The sequence below is a fragment of the Colobus angolensis genome, unplaced genomic scaffold, assembly GCF_000951035.1.
Source record: "Colobus angolensis palliatus isolate OR3802 unplaced genomic scaffold, Cang.pa_1.0 Scaffold126, whole genome shotgun sequence".
NCBI lineage: Eukaryota > Metazoa > Chordata > Mammalia > Primates > Cercopithecidae > Colobus > Colobus angolensis.
Window position 1 is genome coordinate 8362080 of NW_012113808.1, and position 22965 is coordinate 8385044.

At 48.7% G+C, this 22965-nt stretch overlaps 1 protein-coding gene across 3 annotated transcripts in view; it reads right to left on the reverse strand.

The window, feature by feature from the left end:
* Window positions 1-22965, reverse strand: part of GPR161 (G protein-coupled receptor 161) — a 58149-nt gene that overhangs the window by 7805 nt on the left and 27379 nt on the right. For 2 of the 3 annotated variants that reach the window (XM_011933411.1, XM_011933412.1), the window contains 4 exons: window positions 16968-17385; window positions 9228-9952; window positions 3234-3338; window positions 267-386 (listed from right to left, as the gene is read on the reverse strand). In XM_011933411.1, coding sequence (XP_011788801.1) covers window positions 267-386; window positions 3234-3338; window positions 9228-9952; window positions 16968-17385 — 1368 coding nt within the window. The remainder of the gene's footprint in view (window positions 1-266; window positions 387-3233; window positions 3339-9227; window positions 9953-16967; window positions 17386-22965) is intronic. The other variant, XM_011933413.1, reaches the window with a different exon arrangement.

Genomic DNA, 22965 nt, shown 5'->3' on the forward strand with positions numbered 1-22965 from the left:
TGGGCTGTGTGTGTGAACACATGTGGGGTGTGTGTGTGTGTGGAGTTTGACAGCCATTGTTTGCCCAGGCTTCGGTGCTGCTTGCTCTGAGAGCTGGGTGCCTAAGGACTTAGGTGAGACCAACAGGGCTGGGAGTAACCAGGGAGTGGGCAAAGGGATGGAGCCCTGGTGTATTCCGGGATGGGAGCCAGTCTGAGCCAAGGAATTGTCCAAAATCCTTTCTGTTTCCCTATGTTTTCTTGAAGCAATCAGTCACAGAAACCAACCTTTGATTTGTTCCACTTCATCCTCAAATGTCACTGAGCTCCTTCTCTTGGGTGGGCAAGTGCAGTGAGAGGGAGGGTTGTCATCAGACGTGTAGTCCTCAAGCAGCATCATATCTGTCCCTAAAACAACGGGCAGACTGCACATGTATCACTACAATCCAAAGTCTTCCTGGCCTCTTCTCCCCTCGCAACACCCCTTCCACCCCTCTCTCCCGTGCATCCAAACCCATCAGCAAGGGCAGCTGACTGTGGCTGCAGCACACACCCAAGAAACACCTGCCTGTCATCCTATTTCATCGAGTTTGCAGACAGCCAGTGGGGCTGCTTCAGCCACACAAAAAATGCGGCCAAGTTATCTGAAGTAGGGGTTGTGTGCCTCAATGGCCAGACCCCAGAAGCATGGCATCTGCCAGCCCAGCGTGGAAGGGAAGTGGGGAGAAGGGCTGAGTGGAGGAGAGGGTCCTACTAAAAGGAACTTGATATTCTGAGTGATTCTTCTTACAGTCTGAATTTCTATCACCACAGTTAAAATATGTTGTACTAAATAAACATTTAAAGCTCCAAAACGTAGAGTTCTTTGGGGATCAAAAAATAATTGACAAATATACCCCTAAAAAGCGAGGAAATAAAGAGAGAAGGTCAGGGAAGTCCTCCTAGAGATAGGTGGGCAGAGCGGGCAGAGGGAGGAAGATGGGGCAGAAGGAAGGGAGGGAAGGAAGGGCTGAGATGGGACACTCAACAGTGCTCTTGCCCCACACTAGGGCCAGTGTCAGATCCAGCCCCACTCTTAGCTTCCAGCTTTCAATCCACCAAGGCCTGGAAGCTCAGAAAGTAAGGAAGAAAGGGAGACCTGGAGCTCTTTAAATGCTGTTTCAGAGCACCTCGCAGAGGTGTGATTACCCGACATACAGAAGAAACGGTCCTCTGGGAGGTAGCATACGGTGGTGAAACACATAGGCTCGGCTCAGACAGACCTAGAATCACTGGCAGGTTATTTAATGCCTCAGTATCTTTCCATGTCTGTAAACCTGGGGTCATCATTCAGTCTACCTCACGGACTTGTGGGGATTTTGAGTTAAGACATGTAAACATCCAGCACGGTGCTTGCACACAGCAAGAGCTAAATCAAGGGCCGTCATTCCTGATAAGGACACAGTGAACAAAGGGCAGGGCTGAGACTCATACCAGGTCTGTGTGCCCTGAAGCCCATGCTCTTTCTCCTGCCTACAATGCTGTCCCGTCACTCCTTGCGCTGGGGCACCTGCCACGTATGCTTCAGCTTTCGACATCGCATGCTCAGAGCAGCCTCTCTAACTCCCCTACCCATAGCAGCCCACGGGCTCCCACTCCACTGCAGCTTCCCCTTTCACAGCTCTCGACACATTCATCATCTTTCAAAGCCAGTTTTATAGAGATGTAATTCACATGCCATGTAACCGACTCATTTAAAGTATACAATTCAATGAGAATTGTATACTTTAAAATCTTTATATACTTTACAGCCCAATATTTTATGAACTGAAGCTTCCACAACAGTGGCAGTTCACCACTGTGCCCCCAGCACCTGGCACAGGGTCCGACCAAGGCAGGAACGTGGCAAATATCTGCTGAATGAATGAATGTGGCAGTGCCTCTGGATCCCTTTAGTTGTCTGAGAACAGGGACGCAGTCTGGGGAGTAACAGAGACTTTCCTTAAATCACACGAGGGACTCGGGCCTAGAGGGCAGGGTGTGGTCAGTGCTTCATATGACTCCGTGTGGTGCGGGGCCCTCTGGGTTGCCAGGTAAGAAATTTTCCAAGGAAAATTCTCCATGACTAAGAGAGGTCACAGACTGGTCCCGGTGCCAACCCCAAGGCTCACTCCTGAGTTCCATGACACAGGCTCAGGCGCAGCCCTGGAGCACTCACGGGGAACAGGAAACACAGGTCAAGTCAGAGGTGATTTTTCAAAGGCTCCCAAGGGCAGAGAGATGGAGGAGCTGCGAGCGGCAGACCCACGGCCAGGCTTGCGGCTTTATGCTCCGGGCTTCAGCAGCACTCCCTCCAGGTGCCAGTGCACCAAGAGCCAGACCAGGGATGGGCAGCAGGTGTGGCCAGACGCCCTGGCTATTCCTCAGCAATGTGGAGCCATGGGTGTGGCTGACAGAGAGGCACTCCCTGCCTCTGCCCACACACCTCTGCCCAGGGCCTCCTGCGGCTCTAACAGCATGCTTCCAGCACAGGATACAGCATCTGCGGCTCCCCACATCCCCACCACCCCGGTGCCATGGCTCTGATGCCAGGAAGCTGACCGCTCAGACAAGGAGCAGCCCTGGGTTTGCAAGATCCTTTAGGCAGAGGCTAAAGGGAGGGCTCCGCAGGACTTGCGGTGGAGACGCATTTCTACAGGGAGACTAAGTTTCATACCAAAGGACATGGAGTGAGGCGACAAGGCCAGCTGACCTTGCTGGAGGGCTCCCTCTGTGCCAAGAACAAGATGAGTGCTTCACATTCATTAGGTCTCTCTCAATTCTCACGGCTGCCCTGTGATGGGGATTAGTACCCCGATTTCACAGATGGGGAAAGTTGAGGGTTTAGGAGGAGATCATGCAACTTGCTTGAGATAACACAGCTCTTAAAAAGCCAACAGGAGACTGGAGACCAGGCAGGCTGGCTCCGAGGCCCTTCTGGGCCGGTGCTTATTATCGTCATTTCTCATTTGAACTTTGCAAAGGCGTTCACTCACTTACAACCCCCCAGTAACACGGTGTGGCAGCGAGAACAGGAACTGACAACCCCATTTTGTAGAGGAAGAAACTGAGACACAGGAAAGCTGAAAAGTCAAAGCCATGACTGGAAACCCAGACTTAGATTCTCACCCCCCACCCACTGTGGGAAATGCCCCTCGGCCAGCTCTTGAGCCTGCACTGGGGAAACGACATGGGGAAAACGCAACAGGCGAGAGGCTTATAAAGCACACAGGTTACCTGAGTCCTGGGAGCAGCTGAAGCCAGTGTCCCCCGTGCTGCTGCTGTGCCCCAGGGGCTGTCCGCCTGCCATGAGCGCCGTGAGGTGTGGGGACAGGCCCAGGTCTGAAAGACAAAATTGGCATTGACAACACAAGCACACCCTGCAAGGAGAGTCCCCAGCCTCCGTTTCCCCACAGATCCATCTCCTGCCCTCCTGTTCGCCCTTGCAAAACTCACTCTCAACTCCCTGAAAGACAGGAGAGCTTAGCTGCTCCCTCCCAGCTCGCCCCTCTTTTCTGTCCCACTGTGTCAGCAGCACTCACAGGGTTCCCCCAAAGGGGAAACTGTCCTGACAATGTCAAACACCACCAAGGTGATGACAGAGGGCCAGGGAGCAAAATCAAAAAACAGACAAAACAGAACACCAAGGCAGGCAGGAGGGAAAATGTGAGGTGAGAAGATCTTCCTGTTAAAGATGGAGGGTTCCACCCCACACTTACCTCCTGAAATCCTACTTGAATTATCAAAGAGGGATTTTTAAGAGGCTTACACCCCAAAGGAAGGAGAGAATTTTTGTCAGCTGGAAAGCAGATGGGTGAGAGTGATAAGCTGACCTGGAATGGAGAACTGAGGTTGGTAATGGGGAGGTTTGGGAGAAGCAGGCTTCACCAGGCTCCAAAAACTCAGAAACGGGGTCGGGGGGTAGGGGGCCAGGAGAGAAAGTCTCCCCAAGAAGCAGCTGGCCCTTCTACTGCTCTTCCCCAGGCTAGGCCTCGGGCGCCAGACCCCAGTGTTGGTAGAAGAGGACAGTGAGCCCCAGGCACAGCTGCACCAGAAGTGGCACAGTGAAAACTGAGGGTATTGTGGAAATTTACGTATTAAATAGTGGGACCCTGGCCCCTTGTCCCACTTAACCTGGCCTGGAGACTGGAGAACTCTTCCCTGGGAAAATCCACCAAGCCTAGAGAAAAGACTCACAGGCACTGAGAGTCAGGTGCCTGTGAAATGGCCCTGCCAGACCAACCCCCAGTCAGGAAGCCTGGCTGCAACCCCACCACTCAGGGCTTCCCTGTGGCTTTCTAGGCCCTCGTTATTGGAGGTGAAGGGGTGCCCAAGGATCACTAGACATTTAAGGGAAGGTACTAGCGTGAAAGACAGAGATGGGAAAAAAGAAAAGAAAAATGGACCTCAGAGGATTCAGTGCAGGGAGCTTAAGAAACCAAAAAATATTACAATGGGTCATCCTCAGAATGTTAGGAAAATAAAAAAAGAGCCGCAGGCTACGAGAAAAGGAACACGGAGATAACAAAACGCTCCTAGAAATTAAAAACGAAGCACAAGAAGTCAAACTCCTCAGATCTCATGAAGAAGATCCACTGCCTGGCAGATTCTGTGCTCTGTCGTAAAGGACACTCTTGCATTTTATGATACACTCACAGATAGGAGGAGACCCCATTCCTTCATTCTACCCCAATTCTTCAGAGGTTACAAGGCAATAGAATGCACTTTCTCCTTTCTTCCCTGGAGCCAAGGAGGACATGGGGTGGGCAGGAGGGGCGGTCACAGCAGGCTGCTCTCAGAACTTCCCTCTCCCTGCTTTTGGGAAACCTGCTTTTGCAAGGGGCCTTCCCCTTGACTGGGGGTTGCTGTAGGGAGTGGGGACCAGAAAGGCCCCAATCCTCTCCCCCACACATGACCATCCCCCCAACGTCTCGGCCTGGGAACATGACTGTTCAGCAGGAGGCCCGGCTTAGGGAGCAGAGCCTGTGGGGGCATCGCCTGCCAGCTGGGATGGCTGAAGCCGCAGTGGGTTTTGGACACCATCTCTGAGGCTGTGGTGAAGGCCAGGAACATGTCTTGGTCTGCACCAGTGGGAGGAATGGTCTGAGCCAGGCCAGTGTGGCTCAGCTAAAAGGTCTGGAAACGGGGCAGACAGGTGGCAGCCCTCTCCTCTGTGTTTATGCAGCATTTACCAGGGGAGGGTGGAGACAATTACCCTGAGATTGTTCACATGAAACAATATATTTACTGGCTGAGCCCAATTCAGGCCCTCAAGAAAAAAGCACAAAGGCACAGGCTGGGTGAATCAGGTTTGTGGCTCTCCAGAGGCATGCGGTGGGCAAAAGTCACAGTGCTCTGAGAAGCTGAAAGAACAGGGGCATGATTTAAATTTGCAGGTACTTTGAAGTAACTAGAAGACCTCTAAATGCCACACACAACAAAGGAACTTAGGAAGGCAAGGGAGTGAATCCAAAGGCTCTGGGGTCGCCCTCCCTGCCCTCGAGCTAGGCCCTCTCAAGAAAGAACCTGGAGCGAGGAGCTTTCCCCTGGACAAACGTGAGTCAGTGTCCTTCACAGGAGATAACGGGAAAGGCTCTATGCCCAGGAACTTCAAGGGTCTTGTAAGGGCGGCATTTGGAGGGGGTGCCCCCTGATACTGCCTGGGCCACCCTCCCTGGCTGGGTAGAGGGGTGGTGCTCGGGTTCTCCGGCCTTGGCTGGAGTGAAGGTTCTGGGTTGGCCAGCGGAAGGGCGGGTGGAGGGGCTGCTTGCGCTTTCTTCTGAAGTCTCTTCTTGACTCCCATTGCCAGTAGCCACCAGTCAGCTTTGAATTGTGCTTTAGCATCCTAAGACCACCTGGCAGCATTTAGCAACGTCCATGCAGGGCTGACCTATCCGCCACATGGTGGCGCTGCGTGGCAACCTCCAGGAAGTCCAGAGATCTAAATTCCTAAGTGACCTTCCCCGTGGGAATTGGCTACGGAGACCTCACAAGCAGAAGGTATTTGGTGGCCCAGTGACATCTGGCACCCAGGGAAAGCCTGAGATTTTGTACTCCCTCACTTTGGGACAAACAGAACGAGAGAAGCAGAACCACTGATTATAGCTGAAATCTGTTAGATAGAAAGGACACACTGTCAAGTGCCCAGGAGACTCCTGACATCCAGGTCAGCTGGGAAGCTCCAGAAATGTGTGGGATTCTGTTTCTGCCTTTGCTCATATGCACTACTTTTAGGAGAGCTTATTCCATGTACTTTGGTTAAAACTTTCCAAGTGCCCATACAAACTGAGAGGAACAGAACCAAGAAAGAACCTCCAAGCTGCTTCTTGCTGGCTTTGAGACAGATCAGATCATCCTTCATGCCTCTAGTTAACACTAAGGTGAGCCAGTGGCAGGGGAAGTGATTAGGGTTTCAGAATCTGCTACATATCAACGCCTTGCCCATAGAGGGTATGGTCAGCCCTGGCTCAGACAGAGGGACCAGCGACACAAGGCAGAGACCAGGGCTCTCTCCTGCAGTCAGAAAGCCATGGACAGCGCAGGGTGAGTGGATGGGCTGGGGCACCACATTCTGCTTTGGTTCCCAGACTCTTACTGATGCTGCTGCCTCCTCCTGGGATCAGGACCTTCGGGGAAGAACAAGAGGAACCATCTCCCACCCCCGCCCCAGCTCCCATTCCGCGGAAAGGCCAATGACTTGGAACCCATCCCATAAGCTCTTTAGCCCAAAAGCATCCCACAAGCCTGCTTTCCCTCAATGAAGATGAGACTGCCAGCTGCCTGGGATGTGCCAAACCAACCACAGCTGGTGTTTTCCGCCTGTGCTCACAGCTTCACCAGCTCTTCTAGGACACCTGCAAGTGACTTGCATGGAAAAAGCTTGGCCCCAACAGCAGGTGTTTCTTTTTGTTCTATAAACCCTTTCCTGCTCCATTTTCTGTCCTCATTTTTTTTCCTTCCTCATTTTAACTTCATTGATATAGAAAACATCTATTATTTTTTCCCTAGAAGACAAGTGACTTTACAAAGCCTGAACTAATACATTAATCAGTGAGATGAAGCCCAACATTTAATGGACTGCTGGGTCCCAGGTCATATGTGAAAATGTGGACTTGCAACTGGCAGCGGTGGGCATTTCAGTGGTTAAAATACTGAGATACACAGACATTTTTTTTTCTATGGTTAAAAGTCCCAGACTTCCTTCATCTCTTGGAAATAAAACTCCATCAGCCTGTGAAATGAATCAGTGATGCCAGTGTGTCTCATCGCCACATGGAAAGGATCTCCTGTCATCATTGCCACTGGGTGTGCATAATTAGAGTTATTATTTCTTTCACCCTCTTGAGAAGAAAAGTGGAAGAAAGACCTCTCTACTTCATGAAGAGGAGAAATTCACTAGAGTGGTTTAAAGAGTTGCCCAAAGTCATCTGGCAAGAGATGCGGACTGTGGTCCGAGCTGAACGTCCTCCAAATCTCTCTCCCAGTGGCTTGGCCAGGTGATGGTCTCCCTTCAACTTGGCCCTAAAAATCCAGCTACTTGACCTCAAAACTACACAGTAAAAATGCTAGAGCGAAGATCCACAAATGTGTCCTGAGTCAGTGGGAGAGGGCCAAAGAGGAAATATCTCAAAGTATCATCTCAAAGTATCTCCTCAGTTGTATTTACAAATTACAACGGGAAAATCAGCAGCTTTACTGTGGAGAAAGCTGACAGGCACCACCTTAACCGAGAGATCAACGGCAACACAACTAGCAATAAGGCATATTGGCATATGTGCCCTCTGCTGTGACGTACAGGAAGGGCACATCATCCCTGTGGCATTCTTGCCACAAATGGATAACCGCATTCTAATCTTGAGAAAGCATCAGATGAACACAAATTAAGGGGCGCTCTACAAAATACCGGGTGAGTACTCTACAAAGCTGTCGATGTCATAAAAGACAAGGGAAGAATAAAGGATTGTCAAAGATTGACTAAAACAATATGGGATCCGGAGCTGGATCTTTGGACAAACAAAGGACATTAATGAAAAAACAGGTGAAATCTGAATCAAGTCTGTAGTTAGTAGCGCTGCCCCAATGTTAACGTTTTAGAGCTGATCACTGTGCTATGGTTTTTCAAGACAGTAACACGAGAGGAAGCTGGGTGTGTGGGAATTCTCTGTAGTGTTTTTCCAAGTCTTCTTTAAATCTAAAATTATTTCAAAATAAAAAGTTTTAGCAAAAAATGTAACTCCTAACTACAGTAATTCCTCCAGGTCCCATCAAAGATGGTGGGATTGTGTCCGGAAACCTGTGCACACTGGATCAGTCATCAGAGAAAGGAGCAGCCTCACACATACACGGCCATGTTTCAGTGGAGGGCTGGGGTTTGGCATGGACACCCCCTGGATTGTCTGGGACCATCTGAGATCACTGATCTGTGAGTAGGAGAATGGTTGAGGAGGAAGACAGCAGCTGAGGTGGGGAGGGGGCGCTGACAAGAGGAAACTTTGAAGGAAAGGATGTGGATATGCCAAGAGAAGGTGGCTTGGTCCAATGCTTGGATTCTTTTACCTCTAGTAAACAAGTAAATATACCCCAGGCCTGGTGTGGTGGCTCACGCTTGTAATCCCAGCACTTTGGGAGGCTGAGGTGGGTGAATCACTTGAGGTCAGGAGTTTGAGAACAGCCTAGCCAATAAGATGCAACCCCGTCTCTACTAAAAATATAAAAAGTAGTTGGCTGTGGTGGTGCGTGCCTATAATCCCAGCTACTTGGGAGGCTGAGGCACAAGAATCACCTGAATCAGGGAGACAGAGGTTGCAGTGAATGGAGATCGTGCCACTGCACTCCACCCTGGGCGACAGAGCAAGATCCTGTCCCAAAAAAAAAAAAAAGAAAAGAAAAGAAAAAGAAACTATACATACTCTGGAGGCCAGAGGGCCATGGCTGGGGTTTCAGAAAGCAGATTTCTAGACCATGGTGTCCCCTGCCCGATTCTTATGGGATGCATACCAGGCACCAGGGAGCTCTGCTGGCCTGGTCAGCATGGCCACGAACTGCTGAGTGACAGGAAGCTCCCTGGGAATCACAGCAGAGCCTCTGGAATGTTTCTTCCCAGAGGAAATCTGTGCTTTGAGCCCCACCACCAGTCAGCCTGAGAACTCACCCACAAACAGGCCAGCGTGGCTGAGAGGACCACAGATTTCATCTGCCGCGGAGGGACTATCCTAACAATGCCCAAGTTACCTGTGATCCTGTTGGAAATGCTGAAGAGCCTGGAAGTCCTCTGTCGTTGCACAAACGGTTCCCGATAATACCGGTCCCCAAAGCACATGCCCAGTAGTTCTTTGCGAACTGTCTTGTTCCAGAGTCCATAGATCAGGGGGTGGCAGACAGCGCTCGCAAAGGACAGCCATGTGGCCCAAGTCTCCAGGCTCGGGGAGACAGAGCTCTTCCCCCAGAGGGCCTCAGAGGCGATGACAACCATGTAGGGACCCCAGGTGACCATGAAGGCACCGAGGACCACCAGGATGGTGATGAGGGCTTTGCACTGGTTGGCCGAGTAGACCACACCCTGAAAGGCGTTCCTCCTGCTGCCTGAAGAGGAGGTGGAGGTGCTGGAGTTCTTCCTCCCGGTCCTCTGAGCATCCTCCTCCACGATGACGACTGTGCCACAGTGCACCTTGCGTGCCTTGACCCTGGCCACGCGGAAGATGAAGCCGTAGCACACCAGCATGACCAGAAAGGGGAATAGGGCACACCAGATCTGCCAGAAGGCCGTGTAGCCAGGCTCCCGGTGCCAAGCAGCCACACACATCCATTTGAACTCGTCAAACTCCACGGACGACCAACCAAACAGGGGTGGCAGGCAGCCGATAAGTGCATGAAGCCAGATGTAGACAAGTGCCATCACAGCCCGGTTCCCTGTGATTTTCATGGGGTACACCATGGGGTACAGGACAGCATAGTAGCTAGAAAAGGGATGGAGGGAGGCAAGAGAGAGAAGTCAGCAGAGAGAAAACTGCTGCTTTCCTGCGTCAGGGGCTCCCATGACTGGGCCGGATGTTTCTAAAAGCAGCACCTTCCCCCAGGTCTCCCCAGACAAGTTATAAAGACCGCATCACGTTCCACAGCTCTGCAGAACTCTTTAACACAGAAGAGCTCAACACTGGCAAGACACAGAGCTCGAACCTTCCTGTTTCCAAGTCACCACACCAGAGCCCACTCATATTTGGGGGTGTGGCCAGTCTTGAGATACCTACAGGGGTCCTAAGGGATTAGGCATTGGGCCACATCAGTTCTGCTGCTGTTGACATTAATCCATTCAGATCAATTTTCAGAGGGATCATCAGAACCAGAATGATGTTGAAGGACTATGGGCTTCATTCAATCAACAGACATTTACCAAAGGCCTGCGACGTGCCAAGCACTGTGCTATGTCCTGGAAATGCAGTTGGGAAGATGTGAGGGAGGCAGACACCTGAGCCAAGTATCGGGGCCTGGAGTGGTAAGGGCCACATTGACTCCTCACAGCAACCATGAGCGTGGGTATGTCATTATCTTCATTTTACAGATGAGGAAGTTAAAGCAGGGAAAGGCTAAATAATGCCCCCCAGACCCATGGGAGAAAGACATAAACCCAGGCACTGTGACTCTACAATCCCCGGCGCACACGCCCAGCGATTCTGTGTAAGCCCTTCTTGTTCCACAGTCAAGGGGGCGGCTCCAAATCACCCAGTGCTGCTAGGAAGGAGGTGGGCCAGGAGTGCTACCAATGCAAACTGGCAGGCTTCCGGTCCAGCACAGCAGGTCACAGCGGGCTCCTGATGCAGGTGATGCTCCAGACCCAGGTCTCACAGCGTTGGAGGCGCTGACCCAGGACCACCCCAGGCAGAAAGCTAGCCTGGTGAGGTATGGAGATGGGAGTGAGCACCATCTCAGAGCGGAGGCTACAGGGAGTTCCACCTGGCAGGAGAGAGTGCAGGATGGAGAGAGGAGGAGAGAAGCAGGCCGGGGGGGCGTGGCCGGGGCATGTAGGCCCAGCTAAGGACTGGCCCTTTAATTGGAAAGGGTGGGAGGACTTAGGCTGAGGACAGGGCTGAAAGTCAACCACCACCCTCCCAACCCAGACATTTTATCCAAGGGAAATAGGATGTTCCCATGAGGGCAACATGTGGAAGGGACAGGTGGCCACACTGATGCCGCCTGGCACAGGCAGGATGTTGGGAAATGACTGTGGCTACGTGCCTCACACATCGCCTGGGAAGCCGGCTCCTCCACAGGGACCGCCCTGAGTCACCCTTTGGCCCCAGCAGCTGAACTGCCACGTGCTAACTGGAGGTGCTGCCTCCTTGGTCTTCCTAAGCAGGGGTGAGCCTGGGGCTGCTCTGAGCTGAGCCTTGAGCCCAGGCCAGGATCTAGCCTGGAAAGAGAGCATTTCCAGCTGTGGGGCCTGAGGAGAAGATTGCGCAGTGATTAGGGTGTCGATTACAGAATCACTGCACACTGGCTGGGTAAGGTGATTACTGTCTTTCACTGCTCTCTGGGCTTGCATCTTGCAAAGGCCATGCAGCCCAAGGGAAAAAGCATGCCTTTGGAGCTGGAAATTCAAGTTCAGATGGAGGCTCTGATGTCTACTAGCTGTGTGACCTCAGCCAGCTGATGAACCTCTGAGAGCTTCAGTTCCCTCATCTAGAAAACGGGAATTGTGGCACCCACCTCACAGGTCTGCTCCTAGGAATGAATGAGGAAGAGCATGGAAAAGGCCCGGAGAGTGCCTACCCTTCAATGGGGGACTGGCCATCGACCTTTCCCCCATCCTCCTTGAGGACAAAAGCCCTACACTGCTCCTGCTCCTGCGATGACCCCCACGGGACACTGGCCCTCCTGAGCCCTGGGGGGTGAGCAAGCCACACGGTAGTCTCCTTCCCCTTGTGGGTGGCCTGCTGAGACTTGGACCGTCTGACATCATGCTGGCAAATGAAATGTGAGGGGGTTGCTAGGGTGGGACTGCGGGGAGGGGAGCAGTGGGTCTAGGAAGGTTTCCTTCACTTTTCAAAAGAAACAAGGCAGAGATTTCTACTTTTCTCTGTCCCTTTACAGAGCATGCAGACACTTCACCCTCAGTCAGCTCGAGAGTGTACGGCCGGCTGTGGGAGCCAGGCCTGGTGAATGTTCACCATAGGCCTCCTTCCACCAACTCTGTTTGGAGGCCATAAATATGATTACAATTAATGTGCTGTCCTCTGCCAGATTTCCTTCTGGCTCTTCTCAACACCCAGTTATTATTATTACTTTATGGCAAGACTTCTCCTTTATTGTAACAAATGGTACCCACATAACTCACTGACTGAGGTTCAGGCACAGGCAGTTCCAGTGTGACATGACACTGATTTCTCCCAGCTGCATCCTGAGTGCCATCAGGAAGCCGGGGCAGTGAAGCTGGGTGCTGGCTCAGTCAAGGTCAGCCTCCTACAGGCAGAAAAGCCCCACAGGCACAGCCCTGCCCATGTACAGCCATGTCCTCCAGGGGTTTTGTTTTCAGGTATGTTTTTGATGGGGGTGGGGCGGATAAAACGTATGTACATTGAAATGCATGCATCTACACGTCTATCAAGATACAGAACATTCCATCCAGGCGCAATGGCTCACATCTTTACTCTCAGCACTTTGGGAGTCCAAGATAGGAGGATTACTTGAAGCCAGGAGTTTGAGACCAGACTGGGCAACATAGGGAGACCCCATCTCTACAAAAAATAAAAAACAAAATTAGGCAGGTATGGTGGTGTGTGCCCATAGACTCAGCTACTTGGGAGACTGAGGTGGGAGGAGGATTACTTGGGCCCAGGAGGTCAAGGCTGCAATGAGCCATGATTGCCCCACTGCACTCCAGCCTGGGTGACAGAGCAAGACCCTGTCTCAAAAAAACAAAAAAAAAACAGTCCTACATCTCCTGAGAAAAAAATGGGTATATGTGTTCTCAATCACAGATTTACAAAGTCGTTTTTTGCAGCAGAAGGCTCACTTAAGCCTAGTTGAAGACTCAAGGGAAAACAACAAAAGCAACTCCCGATTCCTATGTGGGCTAATAACACAGACCAAAAGAGAGGGGTTTTCCTTTGCTCTCTATTCTCTTAACTGTCTTCTGAGGCTCTCGATCTTTTCTCTGACAACTCATTTTCAGACATGAGCCCAGTCACGACCCTTGAACCCCAAGGAGGCTTTCATGACGTCACAGGTAACCGAAAAGTTGTAATGTGGGAAGGGGCTTCCGATGCTTCAGGCTCCTGCCACAAGACCAGCCACTTTGACAGCAAGCCCTGCTCTTAATAAGTTGTCTTCAGTGAAAACAGAAACAGAATCTAATCCAACTTCACCTAACCGAGAGGCAACATTCTAACTTACATGGAACAGTCTCCTAAAAGCACTAGTCACTTTTGCTAGCCCTACTCATCCCATTGTTCTACATACTTTCATGTACTGAAATTCTATTTTCAGACCTGGAGTTTCACCCTTTGTGGTGTGGAATGAAAATATGAGAACTCTTCTCCACAGACCCAGGACTCAGGCGGCTTGGCAGCGATGACAGAGGTGACCACCGTTACAGGCTTCTTCTAAGTCACAGACGTTCACAGTGGAACCGTTGGCAGGTCAAATGGTGTCCCCAGCAGGCCCTACTTCCACTTGGCTGGTTTAGGACATTGACAAACTGTGAATTTCGCTCCAGGCAGCCATTCTTTTCATATCTGTCTTTGCTCTCTTTTCATGGAGCTACAAGATGGACTCTTTGGGTTCATCTGTCTGGCCAGTTACTTTAGCTAAGGTTCTCAGCTGGGAACCCCTGGGTATATGTGGCAATGTCTATAGACATTTTGGGCTGTCACAACTGGGGAGGTGTTCCAGCATTTGGTGGGTAGAGGCCAGGATGCTGTTGTACATCCTACAAGGCACAGGACAGCTCCTCACCACAAGAATTATCTGGCTTGAAATGTCAACAGTGCTAAGGTGGAGAAACCCTGAGCTATGCTAGCCGGCTGCTGGAATGACTGAGTTGACGGTGTTGTATAATGACAAAACATCCAGGTTTGGGCATCTCAAAACTGGGAGAGTTAGTTACCAGCCACGTGACCCTGGGCAAGTTACTTAAGGCCTCAAAAACCTCACTTTGCTCATCTGCAAAATCGGGGCTAACAAGGTTACCATGAGGGTTAGCTGAGCTAAATGTTGATAAATAGTGTACATAGGAATATGACAAGCGTGTAACATTTTATAGTTAAAATCATGCTCACTGCCCTTGTTCTTCTCCACTTCTACTTTCTCTTTTTCTTTTTCTTTCTTCAGATGGAGTATTGCTCTTGTCACCCAGGCTGGAGTGCAATGGCACAATCTCGGCTCACTGCAACCCCCGCCTCCCGGGTTCAAGTGATTCTCCTGCCTCAGCCTCCCAAGTAGCTGGGATTACAGGCACCTGCCACCATGTCCGGCTAATTTTTGTATTTTAGTAGAGACGGGCTTTCACCACGTTGGCCAGGCTGGTCTTGAACTCCTGACTTCGGGTGATCCACCCGCCTCGGCTTCCCAAGGTGTTGGGATTACAGGCGTGAGCCACCACGCTCGGCTTTGGCATGTTTATTCATCTTATTCAGCTATGTATTCCCAGCACCAACCACTGTGCTAGGCATATAATAGGTGTTCAATAATTGCTTACCAAGTGAATACACAGAAGCTGCTCCTTCAGTCAGAAGAGGTCTCTTCACCTGTTACATACCTGCTATCCTACTCGCTGTTTAGGAGCCTAGCTCAAATGCCACCTTCTCCCTGAGGCACTCAAATGCCACCTTCTCCTTGCCCAGCCCATCAGCAGCAGTGGCTGGTGGAGCTGTCGATGGTGGTTATTTCTACTTTTGTGTTAAATCGGCACCCACAAGTCAGCCTCTGCCACTGAACTGTAAACCCCTGGTGGGCAGGGCCTATGTCCTGCTCATGACTGTAGCCCACCACCCCAAGGATTGGGCACAGGCCTTTCCTGGAGTAGACATCCAAGGCCCTGAAAGAGGTAAACCCTCTCTCAGATGAAGTACTTTGCTGGCATGATTTGAGGATTTGTCATGCTTGCTGGTAGAAAATCTCATTCTCATTCATCTAGACCCCAGATTTAAGCAAGCAGCTTACAGTCATCCTGGAGCTATCCCTGCAGATGCTGCCTGGCGTGTTTACTGAGCATCCATATAGAGACAGCTCTGAGAGGGGTACTCAGAGACCATCTCTCCATCTCTGCAACTAAGCTGTTTATCCTCACTCCATGTTCTACGGGACCCAGAGCCCAGAAAGGAATGTTCAAAACGTAATAAATACAATAAATAAATAAAAGTCAAAACAATGAGATCCCATTCCTCCCCCCTGCCAACAAACTTCCAAACTTAAAAAAAAATGTTATATAATCAGTCCTGATAGGATATTGACAAACAGCTGCTGAAGTACAAATTTGTACAACTTTCTAAAGGGTTATTTGCCTTTTATATATCAAGAACCTTGAAAGCATGTTTACTGTTACTGAGAATACAGCAATTCCACAAACACACATGCTCCTCAGAATGCTATAGAGAATAGCAAGCTATGTGAAGCCACCTAATCCAGTAATATGGGACTGTGAAAATAATTTATATACCTCCACAGGATGGAATACCTTGTAACCATGAAAAATCACCTTCTTCAAGGATATTTGCAAATAAGAGAAAATGCTCACCATCACCTGAATGAAAAAAGGAGGTCAGAAAACCATAGGTGCCAGAAGCCTATTTCAAAAATTTGCTGTATACAACCAAAAATTACTGGAAGCAAATATACTAAAAACATAAACAGTGATTGCTTCTGATGATTAGATCAGAAGTGTTTCTAATTTCATTCATTATATTTTCTGTATTACTTTTACTATTCAGGGGGAAAAAAAAAAAAAGAAGCTAGCTGATTTGTTTTGACCAATGGCTTCATTGGTTCTGCCTCCCCAACGCAGCCAGAAAGAGCTGCCAGATTCCAGCCTCAGGTCGAGGTGCAGTCTGTGCTCCCAGTGGACAGTTCCACTACCACTCATCAGCTGAAAAACTGACGGTCTCAAAAAAGCCCAGGGACTTGTGTCACCCAGTGACAACATCCCTGGCTAGCCCCACTCTGTGTTTTCCCTGCCCCACTACTTACTCTCCTCCCCAATTCCAGGTAAATCACACAGACCTTGAATCTATCCTCCCTGTCCTCATGAAGTTCAACCTGTGCCTGTGATGAACGAAGTGGCCATTAGCAAAATTCTAATAAATGCACTAATTTGTGGGAAACTCGCTGCCAAACCCCATGAGACTTGTACAACTAAACCTGACAGCATAATGCAGGAACCTGAAGAATCTGCGAGATGCTGCTTAGGCACATCAGCCGCGCCTAACCTCCCCGTGCATCAGCTACGTTGAGGGCGGGAGCAACCAAGTTTCCAAATGCGCACACGGCCTCTCCCCGGTGTCACTGCAGTATTCTCTGGCTGTCTTCCTTCCCCCTGCTCTCCTTCCAGTCCTGGGCTGTGGGGAGTGAGGGTGTTCCCTGTTGGGTTGCACTGGTCAACACCAAAGCAAGACAGAGCAGCAGTCACATTGGGAGAAAGAGCAGCAGAGTCAGAGGCCCTGGACCCAATGCGGCTCGGAATCGAAACCTGCCTTGGCTTCGGCTTCTTCACCTACAAACCAAGAATCAGAGGTTTCTACAATGTTTTATTCTAGGCAACGGAACCTCTTTTTAAAATATAAAATTGTATGTAACATCCGCAGACAAAACGAGATATGCTTTGGTTGAAGAGATGGCTCCAGAGGCAGAACTCCACCTGGTCATCCTCCCCGGGCAGGAGCCCCTGACACTCTCCAGGGAACTAAAGCAGTCAGCGGGACACTGCACCAGATGAGTGCCCGTCAGTAATTCCTCAATTCTCTAAGTGTGAAGCATGCTTACCGGTCGATGGCAATGACCCCGAGGGTTAGCATGCTGGCTGAGCTGATCAGCAGGTAGAGCAGGGCAGAGAAGTTGCACCACACTACACCAAAGATCCATTCCCTGCGGATGGAGCTCGTCACCACAAAAGGCAGCACCAACACGGACAGCAGGAAGTTGGACAGGGTCAGGCTGAAGACGAACTTGTTGCTGAGGGTGAGGAGGTAGGACTTCCTGTACAAGGTGACCACGATGACCAGGTTTCCCAGGCAGACAAAAATGGTGATGACAATGATGGCGATGAACTGGGTGACGATGACGCCCCCTTCGCCGCCCTCCTCCTCAGTGAGGTTACTCAGCTCTTTCCTGCAGCCGAGGGAGGAGTTGAGGCTCATGGTCAGTGCACCTCGGCATGGGGTGGGCACAGCATGCTGGACGACTGCAAAGATAAAGCAGGATCGGGGATAGGAAAAGATTCATCAAATCATCGTCTCCACCTTAGAGAATAAAGGCTTAAAGGGGTTAAGTGCTACGCCTGAGGTCACCCAGCCAGTGCAGACTCTCAGCGGGACTCCCCCACACAAGCGCCACATAAGCGGGCCATTTTCTACAACCAACGACGTGTGAAACTCTTTACATCCCCCTGACCAATTTCTTCCTCTGGTCTAACCCATCCTATCCATTTTCCCAAGGCCAGTGGTTCAAAATCTTTAATGTGCTTAAGAATGGTTTGAAGAGCCAGTTTAGAAACTGATCCTTGACCTCCACCACCAGAGGTTCTGGGTGCAGAGATCACAGGCACAACCTAGGAATCTGCATTTTAAATGGGGGCAGGGGGTTGTTACAAGTGGTCTATGGGAGACACTCTGCGGACTGCTGTGTTTAGACCCTGGCTACTCAGGACGCGCTCTGAACCAGCAGGATCACCATCACCTGGGAGCTCACTAGAGAGGCAGAACCTCAGGCTCCGCATCTCCATCTCACAGAAACAAATCTGCATTTTAGCCCCACCGCCAGTCAGTTTTGGTGCACATTACGGTTTGACAGTAAGATTCTCATGGGAATTGTTCTGAGCTCCCTGAGCAGGGATGAATCACGTACAGTTTATATGGGGACATCATCACTGTTCTCATCAGACACGGCGAGGGAGGGCAAGCACTAACTGTAAATGGGGAAGTAGAGGCATCATTTGAGGTCCTGGCCCACAGACATCACTGTCTATAAGGTGCAGTCCCTGCCCTCAGGAAACTGGCTTGGGATCTTGCTTGGCTAAAGCCCCAGGTTGACACATGTTAACATTAAATCCTACACACTGATGTTTCTCCAAAACTCTCCGTATACTTCAGTTAGCTAAAAATCCCACAGATCACTTTCCCCACCTGCTCTCATTCTCTGCACATAGAAGACACCAAAAAGAAAGGAAAGATTGCTTTCCATGACCAAGACAAAAACTCTGCTGCCTAAACTGCCTATACACAGCAGCGGGGCCACCCTCACAACCCTCGTGGTGGATCCATTGCTTCAAACGCTCTTTGGCCAGAGGGAGTGTGCGGGTTAATAAGGCAGTCCTTCCCCTCACTAGCAGTCATAAGTACCAGAGAGAAAGTTTCTCTCATAGTAAGCTGTATGGTGGTTTCCAGACCCTTCACTAACTCAGCTTCCCTGCTTTGTACTTGCTCTCAGATGTCTATGACCCTCTTGATTTGTGGTCCCCAAATTTGCACACACCATTCTGGATGTATTCTGATAAGTGTCAAGTCCAAATGGGCAATTTTCTCCATGATCAGAATAATCCCCTTCATACTATTCACTGTAAGAATACATTTTCTGGAGGCAGGGCGCACGGTAGCTCACACCGGTAATCCCAGCACTTTGGGAGGCTCGTGTGGGCAGACTGCTTGAGCTCAGGAGTTTGAGAACAAGCCTGGGCAATGTGGCGAAACTGTCTCTACAAGAAAATAAAAGGAAAATTATCCAGGAATGGTGGTACATGCCTGTACTCCCAGCTACTTAGCGGGCTGAGGTGGGAAGATCCCTTGAGCCCAGAGGTGGAGGCTGCAGTGAGCTGTTTGTGTCACTGAGCTCCAGCCTGGGTGACAAAGAGAGACCCTGTCTCAAAAAATTTTCTTGTAGCAACTAGGTAATTCTGCTGGGCTTATATAAGTGTGTGATCAACTAAATTCCAAAGTTTATACATACATGAATTTCTATGAAGACAGATGTCCCTAATCTTGAACATGTGGAATTAACGTTTTTAAGCCTAAGTACAAAACATTATTTCTACTAAATTTCCCTTTAAGCATTTTGGCCCATATTTCCAGGCTGCTAAAGTATTCTGAATTTTAATTCAGTTATGCAACATATTAGATACTCCAGCTTTGTGCTGTGAAGATACTTTCTAGGTGTGCCTTCTATGCCTGTGTCTTCATAAGGTTGTTTTTGGTTTTTGTCTTTAGTTGGTGAGTTCTGGGTTTGTTGACTCTAATAAGTAAATTAATTAATGTCTCAAAGCTTCTAAATAAGCATATTACTGCACAAGGGACAACATGGTGATTAAGAAAACAGACTTTCATAAAAAAGGATGAGTTTGTGTCCTTTGTAGGGACATGGATGCAGCTGGAAACCATCCCTTTCTCAGCAAACTATCACAAGAACAGAAAACCAAACACCGCATGTTCTCACTCATAGGTGGGAACTGAACAATGACATCACTTGGACTCGGGAAGGGGAACATCACACACCGGGGCCTATTGTGGGGAGGGGGGAGGGGGGAGGGATTGCATTGGGAGTTATACCTGATGTAAATGACAAGTTGATGGGTGCTGACGAGTTGATGGGTGCAGCACACCAACATGGCACAAGTATACATATGTAACAAACCTACACGTTATGCACATGTACCCTAGAACTTAAAGTATAATAATAATAAAAATAAATAAATAAATAAATAAAAACAGGCCGGGCGCGGTGGCTCAAGCCTGTAATCCCGGCACTTTGGGAGGCCGGGACGGGCAGATCACGAGGTCAGGAGATCGAGACCATCCTGGCTAACACGGTGAAACCCCGTCTCTACTAAAAATACAAAAAACTAGCCGGGCGAGGTGGCGGGCGCCTGTAGTCCCAGCTACTCTGGAGGCTGAGGCAGGAGAATGGCTGAACCCAGGAGGCGGAGCTTGCAGTGAGCTGAGATCCGGCCACTGCACTCCAGCCTGGGCGACAGAGCGAGACTCCGTCTCAAAAAAATAAATAAATAAATAAATAAATAAATAAAAACAGACTTTGCATATAATAAACCTGCACATGTACCCCCAAATCTAAAATAAATATTAAAATTATAAAAAAAGAAAGAAAATAGAGCTTGAATCATTAGACAAATGAAATAAAGAGAGGAAATATTTATAGCTTATATCACAGATAAAAATCTTATCATCCTAATCTGTAAAGAACTAGTTAAAATCAAGAGGAAAAAAACAGATGAAAACCCAGAATAAAAAAGTGGCCATAAGACTATTATGGTTTGAATGCCTGCACCTTCTGAAACTCACATTGAAACTTAACCTCCAATGGGCAACATGGAGAAGTGGAGCCTTTAAGAGGTGACTGGCTGATGAGGGCTCTGCTCTCGTGAACAGAATAATGCATTCATGGATTAATGGGTTATCACGCAGTGGGACTGTGGCTTTATAGGAAGAGGAAGAGAGACCTGAGCTAGCACTCAGCCCCCATCCATGTGACACCCTGTGTCGCATGGGGATTCTGCAGAGAACCCACCAACAAGAAGGCCCTCACCGTATGCAGCCCCTCAACCTTGGATATTTTAGCCTCCATCACTGTAAGAAATACATTCCTTTTCTTTATAAATTACCCAGTTTCAGGTATTTTGTTATAAGCAACAGAAAATGGACAAAGACAAAGACCTAAACACAGAGTTCACAGAAAGATATGCCAATGGTACTCAAACACTGAAATGATGCTCAATTTCACTGAAAAGAAGAGAAATCCACGTTAAAACTACAATGAGATGCCATTCCTTTCTTTTTAGACCAGCAAAAATTCCAAAGTTTGGCAGCACTCTCTGCAGGCAAGGCATTGGGGAAACAGGCACTCTCCTACACTTCCAGAACAAATGCAAATGGCAGAACCCTAGGGGAGAGAAATTGGGCAAAGGTAAAAATACTACGTGCATTCACCCTGTCTTAGTCTGTTTGCAAAATTGCTATAAAGGAATAACTGAGGCTGGGTAACTTACAAAGAAAAGATGTTTATTTAGCTCACGGTTCTGCAGGCTGTACAAGTATGGTGCAGCATCAGCCTCTGCTGAGGGCTTCAAGCTGCCTGCACTCATGGCTGAAAGCAAAGGGGAGCCAATGTGTGCAGACCACAAGGGGAGAGAGGAGCCAAGAGAGGGAAGGAGGTACCAGGCTCTTTTCAACAACCCATTCTAGTGGGAACTAAGAGTGAGAACTCACTCCCTCCTACAAGAATGGCACCATGCTGTCCTCCATGAGGGATCTGCCTCACAACCAAAACACCTCCCACCAGGCCCCACCTCCAACACTGGGATCAAATGTCAACATGAGACTTGGCGGGGCCCCCAAAACCATATCCAAACCCTCCAAACCATTGCACACCCTTGGCCCAGCAACTCCGTATCTAAGCATCTACCCTGAAGATGCAAGTTCATAATATGAAATAACAGATGGACAAAGTTATTTTATCCATTGAGGCACTAGTTGTAAAAAAAAAAAAAAATTGGAAATAAGTGAGAAAGAAGTTGAAATGAGAATACATACACACACAAATATACATAAATATGTTTATTTAAAAAGAAACATAGGAAAGATAAATCAGAAATTAAGAGAGATAGAAGTAAATTTCTCTAAGTATTTCCTTATAGTTTTAATTTCTGAACCACGTAAATATTTTACACACTAAAATTTTTAAATAAATGTTATAAAAAGTAAACATAAAATTGTAGACAGAAAAAAAGCCTAATGTAAATCAGATTGATGATATAATCATAAAGAGAAAAAAATTAAGTTTACTTATTAGGTTAGATGTTGGTAATGGTATTGCAATTTGACACCTATTTGACTGTAGGGCAACTGTGTATAAACGCTTTTGTTGAAACTATAACCATGCTTATGTTGGGAATCAAGTATTTTACTGTGGGAGATAAAAGATACAAATTACAGAATGGGGGGAGGTGAGAAAACACCTTGTGTTAGATTGGTGATTGGACGTATCAGTATGAACTCTTCAAGCATAAATATAAGAATTAGTCTGAGGAAATTCCCCAAAATGCAGTCAGAAAGATTAAGAAATTGAAAATATAAAAGGCAAATGAAAACATGACTAGGAAGCACTTCATAAGGTATAATGACTTTATCCAAGCAAAGTATAGCGTTGTTCACTTACTATGGGAGTCTCCCCCAACATGGTAGATGTCACTGACGTGAACATGTTTCTTATTTCAAATGCACAGAAAAGTTGGATTAAATATAACCCCAAATTTAATTTTTTTAAAAAAGTGAAACTTGAAAAAAGAAACCTACAGGTAACAGAGAAAAAACTAAAAGGCAGAATATGAACCTCACGCCCGTAACCACAGGGTATCATAGTTCAGATCTATCATAGTTCAACATAGTTCAAGTCCCCTAGGGCAGAGGTTTTTAGGTGGCAGAATGACTTTGGGCCCTACAAAGCAGAGAACCGGAACCAACATCCTACATAAAGAATAGGCTCTAGAAGGGATTTCTCCTTCACGGAAAAGGGATTAGAAAGCTCCTCTCACTGGCATAGCCAAGTGGCAAAAATATAGTTACTTAACGTGAGGCTCTGAGCAGGGTACCAACATTTTTTTCCATGAGAAATCAAACATTAAGACATGCGTCATGCTAATGACGGTTCTAAATTAATATATTCTAGCCGGGTGCAGTGGCTGATGCCTGTAATCCCAGCACTCCGGGAGGCTGAGGCGGATGAATCACCTGAAGTCAGGAGTTCGAGACCAGCTTGG